The sequence below is a fragment of the Ictalurus furcatus genome, chromosome 13 (genome assembly GCF_023375685.1).
Source record: "Ictalurus furcatus strain D&B chromosome 13, Billie_1.0, whole genome shotgun sequence".
Classification (NCBI taxonomy): domain Eukaryota; kingdom Metazoa; phylum Chordata; class Actinopteri; order Siluriformes; family Ictaluridae; genus Ictalurus; species Ictalurus furcatus.
In genome coordinates, this window is record NC_071267.1 from 28,342,990 (window position 1) to 28,365,090 (window position 22,101).

The 22,101-nt window shown below is 41.7% G+C and overlaps 4 protein-coding genes across 5 annotated transcripts; all 4 read right to left on the reverse strand.

Moving 5' to 3' along the window:
* Positions 1 to 1,732: 1,732 nt before the first annotated feature.
* LOC128616596 (dual specificity phosphatase 29-like) lies at positions 1,733 to 13,270 on the reverse strand. Its single transcript, XM_053639203.1, has 6 exons — positions 13,128 to 13,270; positions 12,676 to 12,893; positions 12,294 to 12,517; positions 5,450 to 5,613; positions 2,813 to 3,036; positions 1,733 to 2,221 (listed from the first exon to the last, which is right to left on the reverse strand). The coding sequence occupies exons 1-6, from the start codon at positions 13,268 to 13,270 to the stop codon at positions 1,977 to 1,979; spliced, it is 1,218 nt and encodes a 405-aa protein (XP_053495178.1). The 3' UTR covers positions 1,733 to 1,976.
* Positions 13,271 to 14,489: 1,219 nt separating this feature from the next.
* Positions 14,490 to 16,326, reverse strand: LOC128616870 (dual specificity protein phosphatase 13). Its single transcript, XM_053639720.1, has 4 exons — positions 16,206 to 16,326; positions 15,505 to 15,676; positions 14,944 to 15,164; positions 14,490 to 14,751 (listed from the first exon to the last, which is right to left on the reverse strand). Exons 2-4 carry the CDS (start codon positions 15,657 to 15,659, stop codon positions 14,549 to 14,551), a joined length of 579 nt encoding a protein of 192 aa, XP_053495695.1. The 5' UTR covers positions 15,660 to 15,676; positions 16,206 to 16,326; the 3' UTR covers positions 14,490 to 14,548.
* Positions 16,327 to 16,819: 493 nt separating this feature from the next.
* LOC128616871 (dual specificity protein phosphatase 13-like) lies at positions 16,820 to 19,466 on the reverse strand. Its single transcript, XM_053639721.1, has 3 exons — positions 19,339 to 19,466; positions 18,795 to 19,012; positions 16,820 to 17,991 (listed from the first exon to the last, which is right to left on the reverse strand). Exons 1-3 carry the CDS (start codon positions 19,464 to 19,466, stop codon positions 17,780 to 17,782), a joined length of 558 nt encoding a protein of 185 aa, XP_053495696.1. The 3' UTR covers positions 16,820 to 17,779.
* A 724-nt stretch (positions 19,467 to 20,190) lies between these two features.
* On the reverse strand, positions 20,191 to 21,826 carry LOC128616869 (dual specificity protein phosphatase 13-like). Of its 2 annotated transcripts, none has more exons than XM_053639719.1 (3): positions 21,453 to 21,826; positions 20,874 to 21,091; positions 20,191 to 20,430 (listed from the first exon to the last, which is right to left on the reverse strand). In XM_053639719.1, the coding sequence occupies exons 1-3, from the start codon at positions 21,566 to 21,568 to the stop codon at positions 20,207 to 20,209; spliced, it is 558 nt and encodes a 185-aa protein (XP_053495694.1). In that variant the 5' UTR covers positions 21,569 to 21,826; the 3' UTR covers positions 20,191 to 20,206. The 2 variants fall into 2 exon arrangements, with proteins under 2 accessions (XP_053495694.1, XP_053495693.1); XM_053639718.1 differs by having other exon boundaries at positions 20,191 to 20,454.
* Positions 21,827 to 22,101: the final 275 nt, after the last annotated feature.

The window sequence follows — 22,101 nt, forward strand, 5'->3', positions numbered from 1 at the left end:
GTATGAGGGTAGGGTGAGTATAGTGTGAGTAGTATGAGTGTAGGGTGAGTATATTGCGAGCAGTATGAGCGTAGGGTGAGTATAGTGTGAGCAGTATGAGTGTAGGGTGAGTATAGTGCGAGTAGTATGAGTGTGAGTATACTAACACAGAAATTATTTAATAAAGACATATAACTATTTATTGAAGATATTCAATTATAACATTCCAATCATTAAATAGAACTATTTAATAATAAATTGTAATTATTCAATAAACACATCTCGTTACGCTCCCGCTGGCAGATGGCACTGCGCACGTGCATGAGACTGAACTCTTGTGTACGGACACGTGCCTTTGTTTTGGTTTTGGCTTTCCTTCTGTTCAAGCACTGGTTGATGTTCGAGGGTGTGTCTTGATTTATCCCAGCTGTCTGTGTTTTAGTTTGATTGTGTTTGCTATTTAAAGCCCTCGTGTTATGATGTACTTCGCACAGTATTATTTGAACCACGGAATGTAATGAATACGTTACGAATGCTAAGCGGTCTTGGTTTCGTGTCCTGCCCTCGTTTCATGCCTCGACTTTAGTTCTATGTTTAACCTCGTTGATCTTGTCCAGTGTAGACTGCGTTTCCTGTGTTTTGACTGCTGTTTACAAATAAAGACGTTGATCTGCACCTGCTTCTGCCTATGCTCCCGTGTTGTAACAGAATACTGCGCCAACCACACGGAAGCAGCAGATCACGATGAACGCCGCCGAAGCTGCCGAGTTTGAGGTGTGGCGTCGATCGTTCAGGGAACAGAGCAAACAGCTAAATAAAGAACTTGCTCAGGTCAACCACCTTGTGAAGCAGCTGCAGCAAGCCGGGCCACGCGCCACGTCGCCACCCGCGCAAGTTCCCCTGCCCCCGCTGCCGGAGAACTACGCCGCGTTACACGGATTACTGGGGCTTCCTGCCACCGGGGAACAACCCTGCTGAGGAAGCCGTCCCGCTGTCCTGCCCAGCTGAGGAAGCCGTCCCACTGTCCTGCCCAGCCGAGCAAGCTCTCCCGCTGTCCTGCCCTGCTGGGGATGTCGCCCAGCGTTCCAGCCCCACTGGGGGCGTCTCTGGGAATTCCAGTTCCGCTGAGGACGTCGCCCAGCTTTCCAGTCCCACCGAGGACGGCGCCCTGAGTTTCAATACCACTGGGGGTGGTGCTCCGCCCGTCTACAGCACTGCAAAGGCCATCTTGTTTTCCGATGCATCGCGAGACAGCTCACACAGGGGCCCCGGACCGCCGTTGGAGGGAGGTGCTCGTTGGCGCTCCGGGAGGAGCGCCTTTGGAAGGGGGTTCTGTCATAACACATCTGGTTATTGAATATTTTAATATACAAATATTTAATACAGGAATTTGACTATTCATTAATTTAATGCAATTATTTAATACGTTGCTGTACTATTAAATGTAAAGCAAGAACTAAATTAAAATAAATGTAAAAATCAATAACGTAAGGAAACTTCAGAGAATAAAATTAATACGAAAATGATGCATTTGCAAAGTTTACCTGTTTGTTTAAAATAATACTTTAAATAATCATTTAAAATCATAACTATTTTTTAACAATCTTTTATTTTATGTCAGTTAACTAAGTATTCAATAAACAGATTAAGGTATTTAATCAATAATTTAAATATTCATTAACATAACTAATAAATATGAACAGATTTACTTATTAAACAATGTAATGATTTGATTATGGATTTAATATTGTAATGAAACATGAGTTATAAATTATTATTTAATAAAATAAGTATTCAATTAAGAAATATTTATTTATATAAACATTTACATCCACCATAAGGGAAGGGAACAGAAGACTGTTTAGTGAATAAACGAGCAACTCTGTGTACATTCTAGCACAGACACCATGGGCATACATGGGTAACATTAAGTAGCTAGCTAGTCGTGCTGTCAGTAATTGATAAAATACTGATTTAAAGGTTTTTTATTGTTGGTGTTATTGATTAGTCCGCTCAGTACTGTCTGCAGTCTGTGTGTGTGTGCGTTCACTCCTCTGCTCCAGAAGGAAGACGTCGAGCTCCCTCAGCTGCTTCAGGAAGCCCCAGTTAGGGATGATCTGTCTGCGGCGCTTCACCTGCTCGATGGCCTCCACCAGCGTCATCTTCTTCTCAATCATCAGGTAGGCGAGGACCAGTGTGGCTGAGCGACTGCGTCCCATTACACAGTGTACAAGCAGTTTGTCTGAAACACACAAAGGAACCAAGGAGATGGAGTGAGACAGAGAAGGGGACAGCGGTGAGCATGGTAGAGTGCAATAGGTAAAATACGGTATACAGGTGAGAAGCAAACACAGGTAAACAGGAAGTGTGTATTAACCATGAAACACTGTGGAGTGGAGTGTGAACATGGTCAGAGTGTAGGGTGAGTATAGAGAGCGTGTAGAGAGCGTGTAGAGAGAGTGTAGAGAGAGTGTAGGGCGAGTGTAAAGTGAGTCAAGAGAGAGTGTAGAGAGAGTGGAGAGAGTGGAGAGAGTGTAGAGAGAGTGTAGAGAGAGTGTAGAGAGAGTGTAGGGCGAGTGTAGAGAGAGTGTAGAGAGAGTGTAGAGAGGGTGTAGGGTGAGTGTAGGGCGAGTGTAGAGAGAGTGTAGGGCAAGTATAGAGAGGGTAGAGCAAGTGTAGGGCAAGTGTAGGGTGAGTGTAGAGAGACTGTAGAGCGAGTTTAGAGCGAGTGTAGTGCGAGTGTAGTGCAAGTGTAGTGCGAGTGTAGTGTGAACAGTATGACTGTAGGGTGAATATAATTTGAGGGTTCTAGTGTGTATATGAAGTTTCTTACTCTGTGCATTACTCAGGACGCGTCTCATATACTCCGCTGTAGTGAAGAAGTGCACACTGATGTTGAATGAAGGAATGTCTTCTGCCTCAATGCCATAATACTCTATGTCCATGTTGCTATAATAACCAGCTCCAGTACACACACTGTTCCTCTTGCCCTCTGCAGCATTCAGAACGTGAGTCACGCCCAGTTTCTGTAAGCCATAACAGTCCCGTGCTGTCTGCCTGTCTCACACACACACACACACAGAGTGATTGTACCGCAACATTTCCATTTAGTCAATTGGTTAACATTTGTCCTTGAGGACAGATGAAGGACAATGGCTGCTCTTTCGAGAACATGTTGTACAGAGAAAATTTCACATTTCTTTGTATTCAAATGTGTAAATGGTGGCAGAAGGTTCACTCGCGGCAGCTGGTATTTTATCTTATTTCATGGACATTCAGAAGAATGTAGGAAAAAATGTCAAACATGGGCAGAGTGAAACCAATTTTATTTATTTATTTATTTATATTTATGCGACGTTAATAGTGTGTCTATTTCAGTGTATTAAAGTCTGCATTCATAGTAACACTGTTTTAAATGCTATGAAGACTCACCACACACACACATAAAAAGGTGTCCTCTTTTTGGAAGACCAGAATAGGGCCTTACTTTTGTGATATGATGTTTCCTGCATCAGGGACAGTGATCTTTTTATTTATTTATTTATTTATTTATTCATTTATTTATTTATTTTATTAAAACACATCCAGACATTGAACATGTTTTTAAACTCTAAATAAAAGTATTTTAGATCATATTGCTTGACTTTATTTACATATGTGACCTTGAAGTAATCCAACAATACTCAGATTACATGACTTTTATATTGTGATACTTGGATTATGTTACTGATGACATTTATACCCTGTGTACAGCTAAAGGTTGAAGGAGATACTTGTCCAAGTCTAATGCACATAGAAAAGACGTGCCATGCCTCTGTCCAAGTTCTGGTTGAGGTGTAGCTCAAAAACATGGGAGACTTATTCTAGGACAGAGATGTTCACATTCTGGACAGTGGGCAATTTGCAGATCTACATGAGAAGAGACCATTCTTTGCAGACAGCATTTTAGGGGTATAGGACTCTTCATCAAGGACCATGATGTTCACATTCAGGACTAAGACGACGTTGTAGACCTACAAAGGACAAGAGTTCCACCCGAGCACAATAATGTCCACATTATGGCCAGAGACGACAAGAGTGATGTCCAGTTTTTGGTGAAAAATGTTTTTGGTAGATCTAAAGGGCATGGGATATGTCTTCAAGGAAACCAATGTCCACATTCTGGCACAGGACAACTACATTTAAGAAGCAAGGGACAGTTAGATTTACAATTTATCTAAATTAATCTGTTGATCTAAATCTAAATCAAAAGGGCTACTTATTTGGGACAACTATTTAAGGAAAGCACTCTTCATCAAGGACAACAATGTCCCCATCCTGGACAGAGAAGACAACTGGGAGACCTTTATGTAAAGGACAAGGGCTGTTCCCCTGAGGATAACAATGCTCACATTCTAGACAAAGGACAACTGGGTGAAAGTGTTGTGGTCAGATGAGACCAAAATGGAGCTCTTTGGCATCAACTCAACTTGCCGTGTTTGGAGGAGGAGGAATGCTGCCTATGACCCCAAGAACACCATCCCCACCGTCAAACATGGAGGTGGAAACATTATGCTTTGGGGGTGTTTTTCTGCTAAGGGGACAGGGCAACTTCACCGCATCAAAGGGACGATGGACGGGGCCATGTACCGTCAAATCTTGCATGAGAACCTCCTTCCCTCAGCCAGGGCATTGAAAATGGGTCGTGGATGGGTATTCCAGCATGACAATGACCCAAAACACACGGCCAAGGCAACAAAGGAGTGGCTCGAGAAGAAGCACATTAAGGTCCTGGAGTGGCCTAGCCAGTCTCCAGACCTTAATCCCATAGAAAATCTGTGGAGGGAGCTGAAGGTTCGAGTTGCCAAACGTCAGCCTCGAAACCTTAATGACTTGGAGAAGATCTGCAAAGAGGAGTGGGACAAAATCCCTCCTGAGATGTGTGCAAACCTGGTGGCCAACTACAAGAAACGTCTGACCTCTGTGATTGCCAACAAGTTTTTGCCACCAAGTACTAAGTCATGTTTTGCAGAGGGGTCAAATACTTATTTCCCTCATTAAAATGCAAATCAATTTATAACATTTTTGACATGCGTTTTTCTGGATTTTTTTTTGTTGTTATTCTGTCTCTCACTGTTCAAATAAACCTACCATTAAAATTATAGACTGATCATTTCTTTGTCAGTGGGCAAACGTACAAAATCAGCAGGGGATCAAATACTTTTTTCCCTCACTGTATGTCCACATTTTTCTCAGACAGCACAATTTGTACATCTAAAAGACAAGGGACATTTTCTGGCCAAAGAAACTGGTAGATCTGCAGTTTGTTCTACTAACTGTTAGCCAATAGCAACTCCGTAAAGGACAGCAATGTCCACATCTCCGGTTAAAGGACATTTCCTGTAGATGCAACATCACTTGGTTATTGTAATAAATAAACCAACTCATTTACATGTCTTGGATTTGGGTGAAGGATGTCTTGTGTACTCACTCGTCTCCTATAAAGATGTTGGGCCACACTTCGTTGACGTGTGTGTACGCTACAGTTCCTCGCGCTAGCAGCTTCTCCAGCTCATAGTTACTGGGTGTCACGTATTCTTCTTTTTCCTCAGGTATATCTGCCTTCACTCCATGAGATCCCATTTGTCCTCTGGATTACTTCTGATAAACAATTACAACTTGTATTACAACAAGGGGGTATGTCCGCGATTCCTTTGTTGTGTCTGTAGGTTGTAATAAAGGGGGCGTGGCCTGTGTGCTTTACAGTCCCCATAGAGGAGGTGTGGCCTGTGTGTCTGTCAGCCTTAATAAAGAAGGTGTGGCCTATGTGTCTGTCAGCCTTAATAAAGGAGGTGTGGCCTGTGTGTCTGTCAGCCCTCATAAAGGGGGTGTGGCCTGTGTGCCTGTCAGCCTTAATAAAGGAGGTGTGGCCTGTGTGTCTGTCAGCCTTAATAAAGGGGGTGTGGACTGTGTGTCTGTCAGCCTTAATAAAGGAGGTGTGGCCTGTGTGTCTGTCAGCCTTAATAAAGGAGGTGTGGCCTGTGTGTCTGTCAGCCTTAATAAAGGGGTGTGGCCTGTGTGTCTGTCAGCCCTAATAAAGGGGGTGTGGCCTGTGTGTCTGTCAGCCTTAATAAAGGGGGTGTGGCCTGTGTGTCTGTCAGCCTTAATAAAGGAGGTGTGGCCTGTGTGTCTGTCAGCCTTAATAAAGGAGGTGTGGCCTGTGTGTCTGTCAGCCTTAATAAAGGGGTGTGGCCTGTGTGTCTGTCAGCCCTAATAAAGGGGGTGTGGCCTGTGTGTCTGTCAGCCTTAATAAAGGGGGTGTGGCCTGTGTGTCTGTCAGCCTTAATAAAGGAGGTGTGAATTACATTGTACCGTATTTCCTATTGAAACAACTCTAAATTGCTTTAATGCGTATTTTCTACATCAGACATTTTATAACTGCGTATCAGGATGTGGACTGTGTAAATGCCATCGTAACAGTCTTAAAGATATGAGTGAAGAAGAACAGCTCGAAGAATTATTCAAATATAGAAAGTCATGGAAACAACATTTTTGTGAGTTATTAGTAATTAAAAGACATTTTTTGAGTTTAAGTATGTTTGTCCTTTTTAAGCTACATTGATGTTCTTTTTACTTGGATTAATGTAGAAAGCTGAACATGCCAGAACTTACCAGCGATTTCTCTGGAAGCTTTCAGTTTCGTGTTGTCTCTATGCAGCTCTTAAAGCTGTAGACATCAATATGTATGTGTGTGTGTGTGTGGGTGTGTGGCGTGAGGGGGTCAGGGTGGTAACTGGGAATGGAGTCAGTTTCAGACTATTTATAGAACTCTTCTCTCACACACACAAACACATTATGTTTAGACTTGTCTTTAGGACAGCTGCTACTCTGATTAAAAACAACACGGAAATCATTTTTTTGATGCTGCAAACATTTTATTCTTAATGCAGCTAAAACTGAGGAACAACTGCAGAAGTTTTTGTCCGAATTTAATGAGCTGAATTGTACAATAATACATAATACAGCGATCAGATTTCAGACTGTCTGATCAGAGGCGGAGACATGGCACTTCTGTGTCTTTCATGGCACTCAGTGAAGTAGGCGTGGCCTCTGTGTCTCAGTCTCAGTGCTGGAGGCGTGGCCTATGTGTCTCATTCCAGTGAAGGAGGCATGGCCTCTTGTCTCAATCCAGTGAAAGAGGTGTGGCCTCTGTGTCTCATTCCAGTGAAGTAGGTGTGGGCTCTGTTTCTCAATCCAGTGAAAGTGGCATGGCCTCTGTGTCTCATTCCAGTGAAGTAGGTATGGCCTCTGTCTCATTCCAGTGAAGTGGGCGTGGCCTCTGTGCTCAACAAGAGACTGACTAGTCATCTATTTTATACAAAGCAAACTTTGAACACAAATATGGCTGCTAGCAGCAATTAAGGGGGCCAAACACTTTCTGTCCCCACCCCTTAGCAATGGAGGAAGATCTATTAAATTTAAAGGCAAAAGGTCAAGCAACTGCTGAGATATTGCCCCACTTCCTGTATTTCTTTAGCCCTCCCAATAATGTCAAATATTTCAATAATGTCAAATAATGTCAAATGTTTCTTAACTTCAGCTCACTTTGCTAAATATATGTGAGAAGTATAATGTCAGTATATAAAAGCGTTGCCCTCACTTCCTGTTTGTCGACTAAGCCATCAAATTTATTTTCAGGTTATGTATGAAACATCACAGAAACCAAAAATCCGAGGATCTATTTTCCTTCAGACTGATCACACGATGCTGTGATTTAAATTTTGTGATGGTTAGATGAAATTTCTAAGAAAAGCAGCAAAAAAGTTTCAACATGACTGAATTCCTGTTTGGCAGATCACAAATTCCTTACATGTCGATCTCTCAGCACCTTCCAAAGAATCAAGAGATCATATAAAAATCATGATTGCAGGTTAAGCGGTTCAAAAATTATGAGCAGTTTCACTAATTTGAGATTGTAGCGCCCCTAGGGAGGATTTAGACAAAATGTCATGGATACTGTTAGGATGAGGTCCTTTATTGATCTACCAATTTTGGTCAAAATACATCACATGTTTGCTGAGATATGCCCTCTCTTCCTGTTTGGTGGTTTCTCCATCAAATTTGTTTGGTCGTTATAAATGGGAAAAAATCAGAGGGACAACCTTTCTTGGGCTGGTCTCATGATGCTGCATGATATATATGGTGATGATTGGGAAAAGAAGTTGTAGAAGAAATGAAAAATCTTTTTTAAAAAAATCAATATGATGGAAATTAACATCGTGGTGTCCGTTGCACTCGGCTCATCCCAAATAATCAGAAGAAAGTGGAATCATGTTTCTACAACATTGTGTTGTTGAGTTATTATCGTAACGCTATGTCCAAATTTCCCCTATTGGTGGTGCTAGAGGGTTTGAGTGGCATACACCAATTATACATTTTTATGAAGGTAGCTGAGACTGTCCTCTATCACTGTACCAAATTTCAGAAAAAGCCTACGAACGTTCTATGGGCTGCCAAAGTCTCCCCTGTGAAAGTATAATGTTTTAATGATGTGGTGAATAAAAATATACACTCAGTGAGGAGTAACTAATAAAACTCTCAGAAAACATATAAACACTTCATTATATAGTTGAAGATTTACTTGGACTCGTTTCAACACTTTACATAGATCCTGAAGAGTCCTGAAGACTCCGGAATAGACACGGCTTTATTTCTACATGATACAAATCACTGACACTGGAGACTCCTTCCAGATATGTTAAATAAATATAAAATCAACAATTTTTCTTGCTTCACTTTAATCCGTTTAGTACTAGGCTATCCCTGTGAATGAGCTGTTGCTATAAAAACGATAACGTGTTAGCGCATTAATATAAACCTGTGATTTGCCGAGCTGCTGTTACAGAACACCTCCTGACCAATCAGATTCGAGAATTCAACAGCGCTGTGTTGTAAAATGATATAATGTTTGGAGTTTGTGTTGAAGTGTGTTGTGCTGATGTAAACATTTGGGCTCTTTATTAAAGGAGAGGTTGTGTTAGGGTTGGTGTAGGTTTCTGTAATTTGTTGTTAAGGAAGGCTGTGATGGAAATGTTTCTTGAGATGAGTTTAATGAGTGGTTTGAATGTTTTTGGTGTAAGGGTCTGGATGCTGCTAGAATATTTGCAAGATGTGTTTATGTTAAAGCAAATATTTTTTGCAGGTCTGAGTAACCCTTTAAGGTCTAACCCTTTAAGGTCTAAGAAACTGAGGAATCTCTGTGTTCACACCTGATCTGAAAGATTTATAATGATGTAGTTAGTTTGTAATAAATTGAAGGAGTGGGTTGTTGTACATTATTCTGAAGTGTCTGGCCCACTCTTGGCAAGTTTTGCTGGGGTTGGTCTCCCAGTGCTCTCGTCCAGATTTCATGTTCAGTTGAAGTGAATGTTCAGTGTTGTTACGCCACGGCCAGCAGAGGGCACTGCGGCACGGCTTCTGACTGGTCACGTGACTCTTTTGTTTTCGTTTGCTTCCTGCTTGGACATTGATTTAAGTCTGGTCATGTCTCTGATTTGCCCCAGGTGTCCATGTTTTGGTTTGATTATGTTGACTATTTAAACCCCTCGGTGACTGCGCACTTCGCGCAGTATTATTTGGTTTACATTTGTCATGTCGAGGAAGTATGACGGTATGTGCTAACGTGTAGCATGCTAGCGGTCGTAGCTAGATGTCCAGAGTTTGTATAGTCAGTAGAGACCGCGCTCCCTGTGTTTGTTTGTCTGCTAATTAATAAAGACTTTGACCTGCACCTGCATCCGCCTCCAGTCCCGATTCGTAACAAGTGTAGGTGAAGTGAAACGTTTAAAGGTCAAAGTGCCCAGCTTCCTGTTCACTAGAGACAAGAATCTGGGTTTGATGTTGAGCGGTTCAAGAGTTCTAGACGATGAGGTTCTCCAGTTATCTACAAAGTTTGGTCAAAATACGGTTGCTGAAATCACATTTGTTTGCATGTTATGTATGGCTGCACAATTAAACGAATATCGATCGCGATTAGGATTTTGACGGCCCACGATTACATGAACATGATCGAATGCGATATGAACATTTAAAGTTTGTCCTCCACTCATAGAAAACTCCACTGCAGATCAAATCAAGTGCTTCCTACACTTACAGCCAATCACCATAGAGTGGCGCAGGGATGACGTCATTTTGTAATGCCAAAACCCGGAAACAGCGTTCCGAGTGACCTGTTCAGAGTTGTGTAATACAATCAGAATAAAAACTACAGGAAGTCCAAAATGCATCTACACCACGCAACAGTTACTTTCACACTGCTTTTCATCTCAGTCAACCGAACAAGTGTGGAAATACTGCAGAGAAGCCATTATGATGACGAGTAAAACTGAACATCATCTGCTTCTCTCTACTTCCCGATCTCACAAACCGCCATCTTTTATTGATCCTGCAAAATGACCTGAACTTGCAGCTGCTCGTGTAGACACAGCGGCGTCGGGTGGAATAAATTAATAATAATGCTAACACTACAAGGTGGGTTTAATTCAAACTTCTTTATTAAATAATTCCTCACCAATCATAATCAAGAGTAGCAACTGTTCAGTCTGTAAATATACAGTACACTGTCCCTCTCCATTCACTCTCTTCACTAACTCTAATATATAACTCTGTTCACTTCATTTAAACTCATGGTTGCCAAATATCACCAGAAAAGTCAACTCAAGTGCCATGTTTTTATTCAATCCCCCAAACACAATATTATCAGCAGACATGACACTGTACTGGGGAACCGATCTAAAACTGATAAACAAACAAAAATAAAACTACTAAAATGTCAAGACAGAAAAGGTGCTTAGTTAGAAATAAATCATTTAATGTAAAAAAAAATAGATGTTATAATAATTTCATAAAATATAAATAGAGAAATAATGTTTAATTATTTTTTATACTAACAAAGAAAAACAAAAAGAAAAACAAAATTAAAAAGTACAAACACCGAAAACAAAAGTTAATCTTCTTTTAATTAGGACTCTTTATTGTTTAAGATATTTAAAAATAAATATTTTATGCTGTTTATTTATCAATTAACCAACAGTATCTCATTGCTATTATTTTAATTTAATTAACAGTGACCATGAGCAGACAGCTTACATTTAACTATTTATGACAGACCTCCTGATTAAAGTTTAAATAAAAAATGTTGGTATCTGGATCGGTATCGGCTGTAAAAATCCTGATCGGTGCATCCCTAATGAACACCATTAAACTAAAGCGCTTTGCATCTGACGGGTAAATGAACTCACCCAATCACATCCTATATGAGATTATTCAGATATCTACACAATACACACAGAGCGGTTCGAGAACTGACTCCAGCCCAGAACCATGACAGTGGAAATGTCTAATAGTGTAGCTTTAAATATATTTAAGAGGAGCAGACTTCAAACACTGAACATTGAGGTTTATTGTATTTGTTTACAAGGTTGTGAGGGAAATTATTCATTTTTACTAAACATCTTCTAAGACCCTAAAACAAATCCTGTTTGAACTGCCTCAAACCGCTTCTTATCGGTACACAGAATTATGTCATGCTCTGCGTTTCATATATACAGTAGTGGTTCAGCACAAGCACTTCAGAGCGCTCTCATTATTCTATCCTGCTTTATTCTATCCTGTATCAACCATCTTTCTGTAATAAACCTTTTTATCTTCAGAGGACGAGTCTGCGAGTGTTGTCTAATTTCCACGACAAGGTGGAACAGGTTAACGGTTATTTTTGTGCATACAGTCTGTAAAATGAACTGAAAATATTACATTTAGTTTATCAGAAGGTAAATTAATGTGTCATGGCTCACACTATGTTCCTAAATTCTGTCATAATTGACCAGCTCAAGTTTTCCCATGCCTACTTGTGTGTTATATTGTGGCATGAGAAAACTTAATAAATGTGAAAGTGCAATAAAAATATGTTGTCACTAAAATCAATTAATAATCATGATTAAATAATCGAGATCTCAATATTGATCAAAAATAATCGGGATCATCATTTTGGCCACAATCGTGCAGCCTTAACGTTATGGACAAACCATCACGTACATCAAAAATCTGAAAAACAATCATTTTTCGGACTGGTCTCACGATGCTTCATGCCAAATTTGGTTATGATTGGACAATATTTGTAAGAAAAGAAGTGTCTTTTTTAAAAAATACAAAATGGCAGAAAATCCATGTCTGTGTTATGAGCTCATTATGCCTGTCTTATGAGCTCGTCATGTCTGTGTTATGAGCTCGTCATGTCTGTGTTATGAGCTTGTTATGTCTGTCTTATGAACTCCTCATGTCTGTCTTATGGCTGTCTTTATGTCTTTTTTCTGCACAGCAAGTCTGGCATCAAGGTCTCGTAGTTGTTCCAGAAATCCAATATTGGGCAGAATGTTCCGGTGACCTCGCACAGCCTCAATTGCCTCGGCAACTGTGAGTCGCTCGTAGATCATGAGGTACGCTAACACAAGCGTAGCCGAGCGGCTAACTCCCCGAGCACAGTGCACTAACACTTTACCTGCTGAAGATCACATAAACATACATTTCAGACACAACGTATAAACAAACCCAGTTTTTATCTAAAATGAACTTATACATTGTAATATTCAACACTGTTCTCTACATGTGGTGATGTACGGTACAGCAGCTGCATACACACACTCAGCGTGGTGTTCTTACAGTCCCGGGTGACAGCCATGTGTATGAAGTCAGCTGTAGTGTTGAAGAAAACTGACAGGTCAAAGTCTCTGCTGTCTGGAGCCTCTACACCATGATACTGGATGTGGGTGTCGGAGTAAAAGGCGGAGCCTGTGTCTATGTGGGCGGGGCCATGAGCAGCATTCAGTACATGAGTCACTCTCAGAGTCTTCAGCAGCGCTAGATCCGTTGCTGTACGTCTGACGTAAACACAAAATACTCGATGATTTACACTTGCAGATTTTGTGCACCACGCTAAACTCGTAGCCATAAACCACTAAGCTACGTGTTAGCAACATTAGCCTCATTGGACATGTGTTAATGACTAATTGTGTTTCTATTGGCTCTGCTATTTGATACTGCGTTCCTATTGGCGCTGCTGTTTAGTCATGTGTTAATTGACTACGTTTGTTTAATAAATGCTTTTTACCTACGCATCAGAGATGATGATGTTGGGCCAGACTTCGTTAAATGGGCCCGAAGGGCGTCGGCTTTTCAGCAGGAGGTCCAGTAGGATGCAAGTGGGCGGAGTCTCATACCCAGACTCTTCCTTTTTTTTTGCTGGTCCTCTATCCATTATGCAGAATTGCAGAAGGTGACTGGTCAGAGCTTTGGTTCAGTAGAATATTCAGTTGTGTATCTAACTACAAAAATGAAATATCTTTGACGAATTATTGTCTAGAGACACTCTTCATGGCCTTTTACCTAAACCCTTCACTCGTTCTCAACTAGCTTGTGACTGGCAGTGTGTGTGTGTGTGTGTGTGTGTGTGTGTGTGTTTGTGGCACTGACACTATTTTGAGCTTGTTTCTGTCAGAAAGATATATTTAAACCTCAAGCTCAGCTCAGCTCGGAGTTCAGGCACAGTGAAGTGAAAGTGGGAGGAGCTGAACACAGAGCAGGAAGATCAGAGATAACAGTTAAAAAAAGGTAATGACATATTGCACAACTCAAGAATGTCAGCTTTAAACATTTTCCATTTAATTTTTTTCTCCAAAATACGCCATTCTCAGCTAAATTTAAACTGCAACACTCCTGGTGGCTCCGCCCCTTTTGCTACACAGAGCAGGTTACAACCACCGAGTGTCAAAGTGTCGACGCTCCTCACTTCATTTTTTTGTCAGTGTTAGTACATCACCTGAGTGTCACTAGTGCGCTACATGTCTCTGAATTTCCCACTGAAGTAATGAATACTTGAGTGGGCGGGGCTAATATCTGATTGGCAGGAGAGTGTTCCAGAGTTGGGAAAAGTGCAACTTTCAGTGATGGAGTAAATGAAACACTCTGAGTGGGCGGGGCCATGTAAAAATGGGAGGAGCTAAATTAAGTGGTAGAAATGTCTAATGTCAGGAGGGGAAAAAACACTGGAGCTGGAGAAGTTATGATTAAAAGGGGGAGGAGATATCACAATGGGAGGAGTAAATGTCAGAGTGACTTTGTCCCTATTGGCTCTGCTATTTAAAACTGTGTTTCTATTGGCTCTGCTATTTAACGCTGTGTTCTTATTGGCTCTGATGTTTGATACTGTGTTCTTATTGGCTCCGCTGTTTGATACTGTGTTCCTATTGGACTTGCTCTTTCAGTCTGTTTTATTATTGGTTGTAAAAATTGTAGGAACTTATCCCAGAGTGGGAGGAGTCTAATATAGAATGGGAAAAGTAAATATCTGATTGGGTGGATAAATTGGATAGTATGTGTGTGGGGGTATTATAATATAGTTACAGCAGTGCAGCTGCAAATCTTTGCAAATTATATCGTTTCTATAGAAACAGCTCATTCACAGAGACTTATATGGTGAACGCTCAAGAAATCTTTAATTTGCTAGTTAGCATGATGAGAAACCTTTAATGTAGCACTAGGTGGCGCTGTATTGGTTCTGCAGTTGTGTGTCGAGTGTGCGTAGCTGCTCCAGGAAGCCTATGTTGGGGCAGATGTTCCTGTACTGCGCTACAGCAGTAATGGCCTCCACCAGCGTCATCTTCTCCTCGATCATCAGGTAGGCGAGGACCAGCGTGGCTGAGCGACTCAGTCCCATCGCACAATGCACAAACACCTTACCTACAAAACACAACACACATCACACACTACACGATAGAGTAGATCAAGCTCCACCCCCTGGACTTTTGGTTCTGAGAGGGCTATCTCATAATGGTTGCTACTCGTGCACAAGAGACAAACTACAAGCATCACCTGCTAGTGTGAATCAGGGTGAGGTTAGACTAGCGCTCTGAGTGCACCTCCCCTCCTCACCTCCAGGGGTGCTCAATGCAGTCTTGATGAAATTGGCGGTGCTGTAGAAGAAGGGGCTCATGTCGAAGCTGGGCATGTCGAAGGCCTCCACACCGTGGTACGTGATGTTGGTTCCTCTGTAGAAACTCGCTCCTGTGTTCACGTTATATTTACCGTGAGCTGCGTTCAGCACATGACTGATGTTCAGTGTCTGTAACAGGTGTCTGTCTTTAGCTGCGTACCTGAAACACACGCACATACACACACACACACACACACAAACACACCAGCAGCAAGTCCTTAGTGCTGAACTATTCTGTAATACAATTTAAAGCTGTGTTCCTATTGGCTCTGCCGTATAAAGCTGTGGTCCTATTGGCTCTGCCGTATAAAGCAGTGTTCCTATTGCCTCTGTCGTATAAAGCTATGCTCCTATTGGCTCTGGCCCTAATGCCGTGTTCCTATTGGCTCTGTTGTTTGATACTGTGATCTGATTGGCTCTGCTGTTTGATGCTGCATTCCGATTGGCTCTGGCTCTCCAGTTTGAAGCTACTATTGGCTGTTGTATTTCAGGTTTCTTACAGGTCTCCAATGTAGATGCCCGGTCTGACCTCGTCAAGATGGCTGCTCGTGCCTGGTTTGATCCACAATAACCTGTGGAGCTCGGAGGTGGGCGGAGTCTTATATCCGCCCTTTTCTCCCACCTGGTCAGAGATAGAGCCTCTGCTCTGGTGCATTTCTTCACCTGCTTTACCTGTTAGTGCAACACACACACACACACACACACACACACACACACACTAAGTACTATTTTGTATTACACTAAAGCGCTGTTGGGTTCTGGATTGTGATTGGTCAGAAGGTGTTGATTAATGTTCTATAACAGCAGCTCTGCACATCACAGGTTGATTATTTTACTATAACAGTATGTCCCAAAGTGTTTTATTCCTTACATGTTACCTGTATATGTGTGTATATATATATATATATATATATATATATATATATATATATATATATATATATATATATATATATATATAAATTTTGAGCGCTTATTTTAGCAAAAAGCGTTCAGTCTTTCAGATTCACAATTTTAGATTAGCTTTTAAAATGCTATCACAGTAACTCAGTTAGCTAGTTAAAGTTAGCAGATCATGAAGAATGATATTATTATGTTTCTCACACAGTAGTAATGCTTAATTAATTTGTCTGTGTGTGTGTGTGTGTGTGTGTGTGTGTGTGTGAGAGAGAGAGAGAGAGAGAGCGCGAGAGAGATTTACCTGATTTTCTCAAACTCCAGAATACATTACTGAAATGAACTCCATTCCCAAACACACTGCAGGTCAAAGCTGATCCCGTGTGTGTGTGTGTGTGTGTGTGTGTGAGTGTGTGTGCAGGGTTATTTATAAATTGGAGATCTCTCATTACACACTGAAAATATCACATCACCACAATTAAGTTCAGATAAACAGGCAGCAGTGTTTTACTGCAGGTGTTGTGTATTACCCACAGATTTAAACATCAGAGACATTAGACACTATCCAGACACGATTCATTTTTCCAGACGTGTGTGTGTGTGTGTGTGTGTGTGTGTGTGTGTGTGTGGGTGTGGTAATTCTGATCAATTCACACAGGAATTGTGAATAGATGTGTATAAATACAGAGATGGGCGTGGCTTCACCATGTGCACTAAACACTCCATGTGCACTAAACACACCTCATTTTAATACACACTGATTGTTCTGATCTTTAATATAAGTGCTGTAGGAACTCAGTAACTTCCTTAACCCCCCCCCCCCCCCCATTCAATAAAGGAAACATTTTTATACAAAATTGAATTTCTCTTTATTATTTTGTTGTATATTATATATTACTTATTTATTAGTTCCCAAAACAAAAAGGACATTTTGTCGAATTTACACACCTTCTGTTTAACTCATTGGTCCTCTAGTTCTGTGATGTGACCAACTATAGCAGCATTTATGTTTACGTACACTGATATAATAATATACACCTAATATAATATGTACACCTCCCTTATTGTCGTTACATCACATACTCTGCACTGCTTATCTTTCCTTATATGGTCACTTCCTGTTCTTCTTCTCATCATAAGTGTTACATCTGCCCTGATTCTGTCCCTGTTCCCGCTTTGTGCTCTGTGATTTATCTGTCCTGTTTATCCCAATTTTCTTTCCTTATATGGTCAAGATTTCCTTATATAGTTATGTCCATCTTGATTCTGTCCCAGTTTCCCCGTCATACTCAGAGCACGCCATGTCCCATGTTCCTAACCCGTTCCTTATATGGTCAGTGCTTCCTGTTCTTATGTTTCCTGTCATACTCTTGCACTTGGTCTGGTTTTGAAGGCCTATGGTGTAAATGACGGGATGTCTTTATATTAATTATTCCCGTAATTCTACTGGTTTAGATGTTTGACGGTGACATAAGCTACTCTGTCAGCTTGCCTTCGCCCTTTAACACTGTTTTGGACACGCCCTCGTCCACTTCTCCTTAAAATTTGGACGTGTGTGTACGTCTCAGCACAAAGGGAAGACGTGTGGCCAATTCTTTAACAGGAGCACGTTCTACACCGATTTCCTTTCAGATCTCCATGTTGCTAGCTCATTTGATTAGTAGCTAGCATGCAGAAATGACGGCTTCTGACTCGAACTGGTTTCCAAGTGGACAAAGGCGTGTTAAAAACACTACTGGAACAGAGTTATTTGATGCGTTTATTTGATTGGCCCAGCTTTCCCATGTGACTGCTCCACAGTGAGCACATACTCTGGTTCCACGTTCCTTCCTTAGGGTCCTGTTACCGTGTCATTTGTTTGTTTGCTTGTTTGTTTGTTTACAGCAGGATGCAGGTTTTGCGTTTCATTTTCAGCTGCAGGTCGAGGTCAAGCAGCAGAGCCAGGAAGTTCCTGTTGGGGTAGATGGCTCGTTTCTGGACGAGGCGTTGGATGGCCGAGCGCAGAGACATGTGCTTATACAGCATCAGGTACGCCAAAACCAACGAGGACGATCGACTCATACCCATAATGCAATGCACCAGCACCTTCCCTACAAATGGAGATAAACACAGATCGGTCTATTTTCATTCATCTGTAACATACAAGACTGTAATATTTTGAAGATCCTCTATTCTGTAAATACAGAGCCCTATTCAGACGGGATTAGTTTCTCATGTAGAGGTGTGTAATGTAATTATTCCCAGAGAGTCTCTCGGATTTTAATCCATCATTTTTCATTGTTTTTTTACAGAGTGTGTGTGCGCGAGTCTGGAAAGATCACGGCGTATTTTCCCTTCTATAAACTGAGCAGTAGAAATAACTCCAGGTAATACAGATATATATTCAGTATCCCGTCTGAATGGACATGTTGGTAAGGATTGTGTTGTATCCTGTGGGAAAAAGAGGTTTAGCGCTTTTTCTTCAGGATATTTATTCACTTCTCTCTTCTCTTTTCTCTCGTCTCAGGGTCCAGAAGTTTAAAAAACACAGAACAGTAAAATATAGACGAGGTTTAAAAGGGCGTGTCAGAGAATCAGTGCTTGTTTTAGGGAAGTTACTGCGTTCCTACAGACATGCTATGGTCATGTGACCTACCGATGATGAAGCATAGCCACACCCCCTCCAACAAGCGCTTATAATAACACTCAAAACAATCAGTGTGTATTAAAATGAGGTGTGTGTAGTACACATGGAGTGTTTACTAAATCACTACACACGTCCTCTGTTACTTACATGACTGAACACGCGCGTGTCCGGAAAATCTAACGCCGTCTGAATAGTGGTTACGAGTATGCAAATTGGAAACGCCTTCATCCTGAAAGCTCCGCCCCTTCTCCTGTAATTAAATCTCACCATCCACAGCTTTCAGGCCTTTGTGTATGAAATCTGCAGCAGGTCTGAAGTAAACGTCCAGGTCGAAATGAGACGAGTCGTCCGCTGGGATCCCGCAGTAAACAAAGCTCGTCCCGTAGAACCGTTGGTCCCCGATGCTGCCGCGTTTGGAGTGTGCGGCATTCAGGATGTGTGTGATGCCGAGCCGCTGTAGCTCCGTCCTGTTCTGAGCAATTCTCCTGCCAAGCAAGTCACACCCAGCTCCGAGTCAAAACTCTACACACCTAACAACTTTTATTTCAGTTCATTTTCATTAAAGACGTACCGTGATAATATCTAAAACATGCTCCAAGATTACGTGACCTTTAAACTCAACTTTCAGTAACAATAATGATAATAATAATAAAGTGTGTGTATGGTGTGTGTGTGTAGGGTGTATGTGTGTATGGTGTGTGTGTGTAGGGTATATGTGTGTATGGTGTGTGTGTGTAGGGTGTGTGTGTGTATGGTGTGTGTGTGTGTAGGGTGTATGTGTGTATGGTGTGTGTGTATAGTGTGTACATACACGTTACTGATGTACAGATTTGGCCAGACTTCGTCTATTTGGTGCAGATCCAGAGTGCAGGAGTCCAAAACTTTCTCCAGGTCCTTTACTGACAGATACTCCTTCCTCTTGTTTCTTTCAGCTGCCATTTTGTGTGTGCGTGTGTGTGTGTGTGTGTGTGTGTGTGGTAGTGATTGGTAAGAGCAGGTGGAGATCACTGTGTCCACATTTAGGTCTTCAGGATTGTGTCACACACACACACACACACACACACACATACACACAATTGCAATTTTTAAAAAAATGAATAACACGGCAACATACAATTGATCCATTTATAGTTGCATTTAATGTTTGTGAAGTGAACTTCCTGTTCTCACTTCTGTTGTAGCAGCTATAAACACTCGTTCCCCCACCATCGTCTCTTTATTCTCTCTCTTTATTCCCTCTCTCTTTATTCTCTCTCTCTATTCTCTCTCTCTATTCTCTCTCTTTATTCTCTCTCTCTTTATTCTCTCTCTCTTTATTCTCTCTCTTTATTCTCTCTCTCTTTATTCTCTCCTCTTTATTCCTTCTCTTTATTCCTTCTCTTTATTCCCTCTCTTTATTCCTTCTCTTTATTCTCTCTCTTTATTCTCTCTCTTTATTCCTTCTCTTTATTCCCTCTCTTTATTCTCTCTCTTTATTCCTTCTCTTTATTCTCTCTCTTTATTCTCTCTCTTTATTCCTTCTCTTTATTCCCTCTCTTTATTCCTTCTATTTATTCTCTCTCTTTATTCTCTCTCTTTATTCTCTCTCTCTATTCTCTCTCTCTATTCCCTCTCTTTATTCCTTCTCTTTATTCTCTCTCTTGAAATGAATAAGACAAATAAAAACGCAGCTTGTCGTGTTAATGAGAAACAGTACAGAAGTGTAAACTCTTCCTATCGTGGTTCGACTCTGTGTGCTGTACACTACTCAGTGTGATATCGAGAGCTCGAAGCTGCCGGAGAAATCCGCGGTTTGGGAAAATCCATCTGCGCTGTTTCACCGTGTTGATGGCGTCCAGCAGGGGGAGCTGGTGGTGGATCATCAGATAGGCGAGAACCAACGAAGCGGAGCGACTCACGCCTACTGCACAATGCACCAGCAACCGTGCTTCTCACACACACACACACACACACACACACACAGATCTCATTAACAGTATTAAATGGCAATTAGTAAGAAATAAAACATGATGAAGTGAAGTTGAATACGTCCCTATAACAGCATGCCCCCAACTGTGTCCCCAAGACCCTGGGATTTTAAAGGAGTGTGTGAACATACTGTAGGATCTTGGGAACATAGAGCCCTGGGAATATGGGGCCCTGAAACATAGAACCCTGGGAATAAAGACCCTGAAAAAATAGGGCACTGGGAATATTTCAATGATGTCATATAGAGCTCTGGGAACACATAAGGTCTTTCTGTTACCGTATTCCTTCAATATGGAAATCTTTCCATGTAAAACCATGCAAATGCTGGAGACTGATGATCTAAGCACTATTATTTGGGTAATGGTGGTGGAACTTTACCTCCAGGAGAGTTGAGCACCTGATGGATGTAGTCTGCACATGGCTGGAAGTAATGAGAGAGATTAAAGGACGGAGAATCGTCTGCAGGAACGCCGTAATACTCCACAGACGAGCCATAAAACCCGTGGCTGCCGTGGCAGTGCGCTTTCCCGTGAGCGGCGTTCAGCACGTGTGAGATCCCGAGCTTCCACAGGCTGTAGCGATCGTTAGCTATCGACCTACAGACAGGACCACAAGTCTGAGCGTGCTAGCAAGTGGTCAAGAGTTTCTCAGCGACGTGGACGCCAGGTGCTAGCTAAAACTGTACGTAGCCAGATGTGGCCAGTGACCATGGAAATGATACAGAACTGTCAGGAACATCAACATTTCCCTAAGATCTGTTGGTAAATTAATTAGAAGAGCCTCTTTGTGATTAATATTACACTGTAATTAGACTTAACATCAACTTCTATCTGAACTTGGGCTCTGCTCAGGCTGATAAATGCTCTCGCTGCATCACAGCTTCAGACTAAATTTAGTTTATATTTTGGCCGTACTGCTGCTTTAAATATTTTCCCCGTTAATACACACTGAACTCACATATCTCCCAGGAACAGGTTGGGCCAGACCTCGTCCACATGATTTCCACTCCGTTTCCCTCCATACAGAATCCTTTCCAGTTCCTTCACTGAGGGGGTTTCACACTGTGTGTCCATCACACTCACACACACACACACACACACACACACACTGTGTGCAGTGACAGTGGCAGGTGCAGACCTCTGTTCTAAAATTAAACCACTAAACTATAATATGTTGGCGTTTGCTCTGTGATTATAAAACCAGTTTTGTATCAAACTAAAACAGATTAAAGTGTTGCCAGATTTGGATTTTATCCCCCACAGGTATCGTGGTTCATCACGGACACGGAGGCCACGCCTCCTTCATTAGGACAGAGACAAAGAGGCCACACCTCTCACACTGGAACTGACCCACCAAGTCACACCTCCTTCCTTGTGACTAACACAGAGGCCACACCTCCTTCTCTGGAACTGATGCACAGAGGCCACACCTCCTTCTCTGGAACTGATGCACAGAGGCCACACCTCTTTCAGTGTGACTTACACAGAGGCTACACCTACTTCACTGGAACTGATGCACAGAGGCCACACCTCCTTCACTGGAACTGAGGCACAGAGGCCACACTCTTTCAGTGTGATTTACACAGAGGCCACACCTCCTTCTCTGG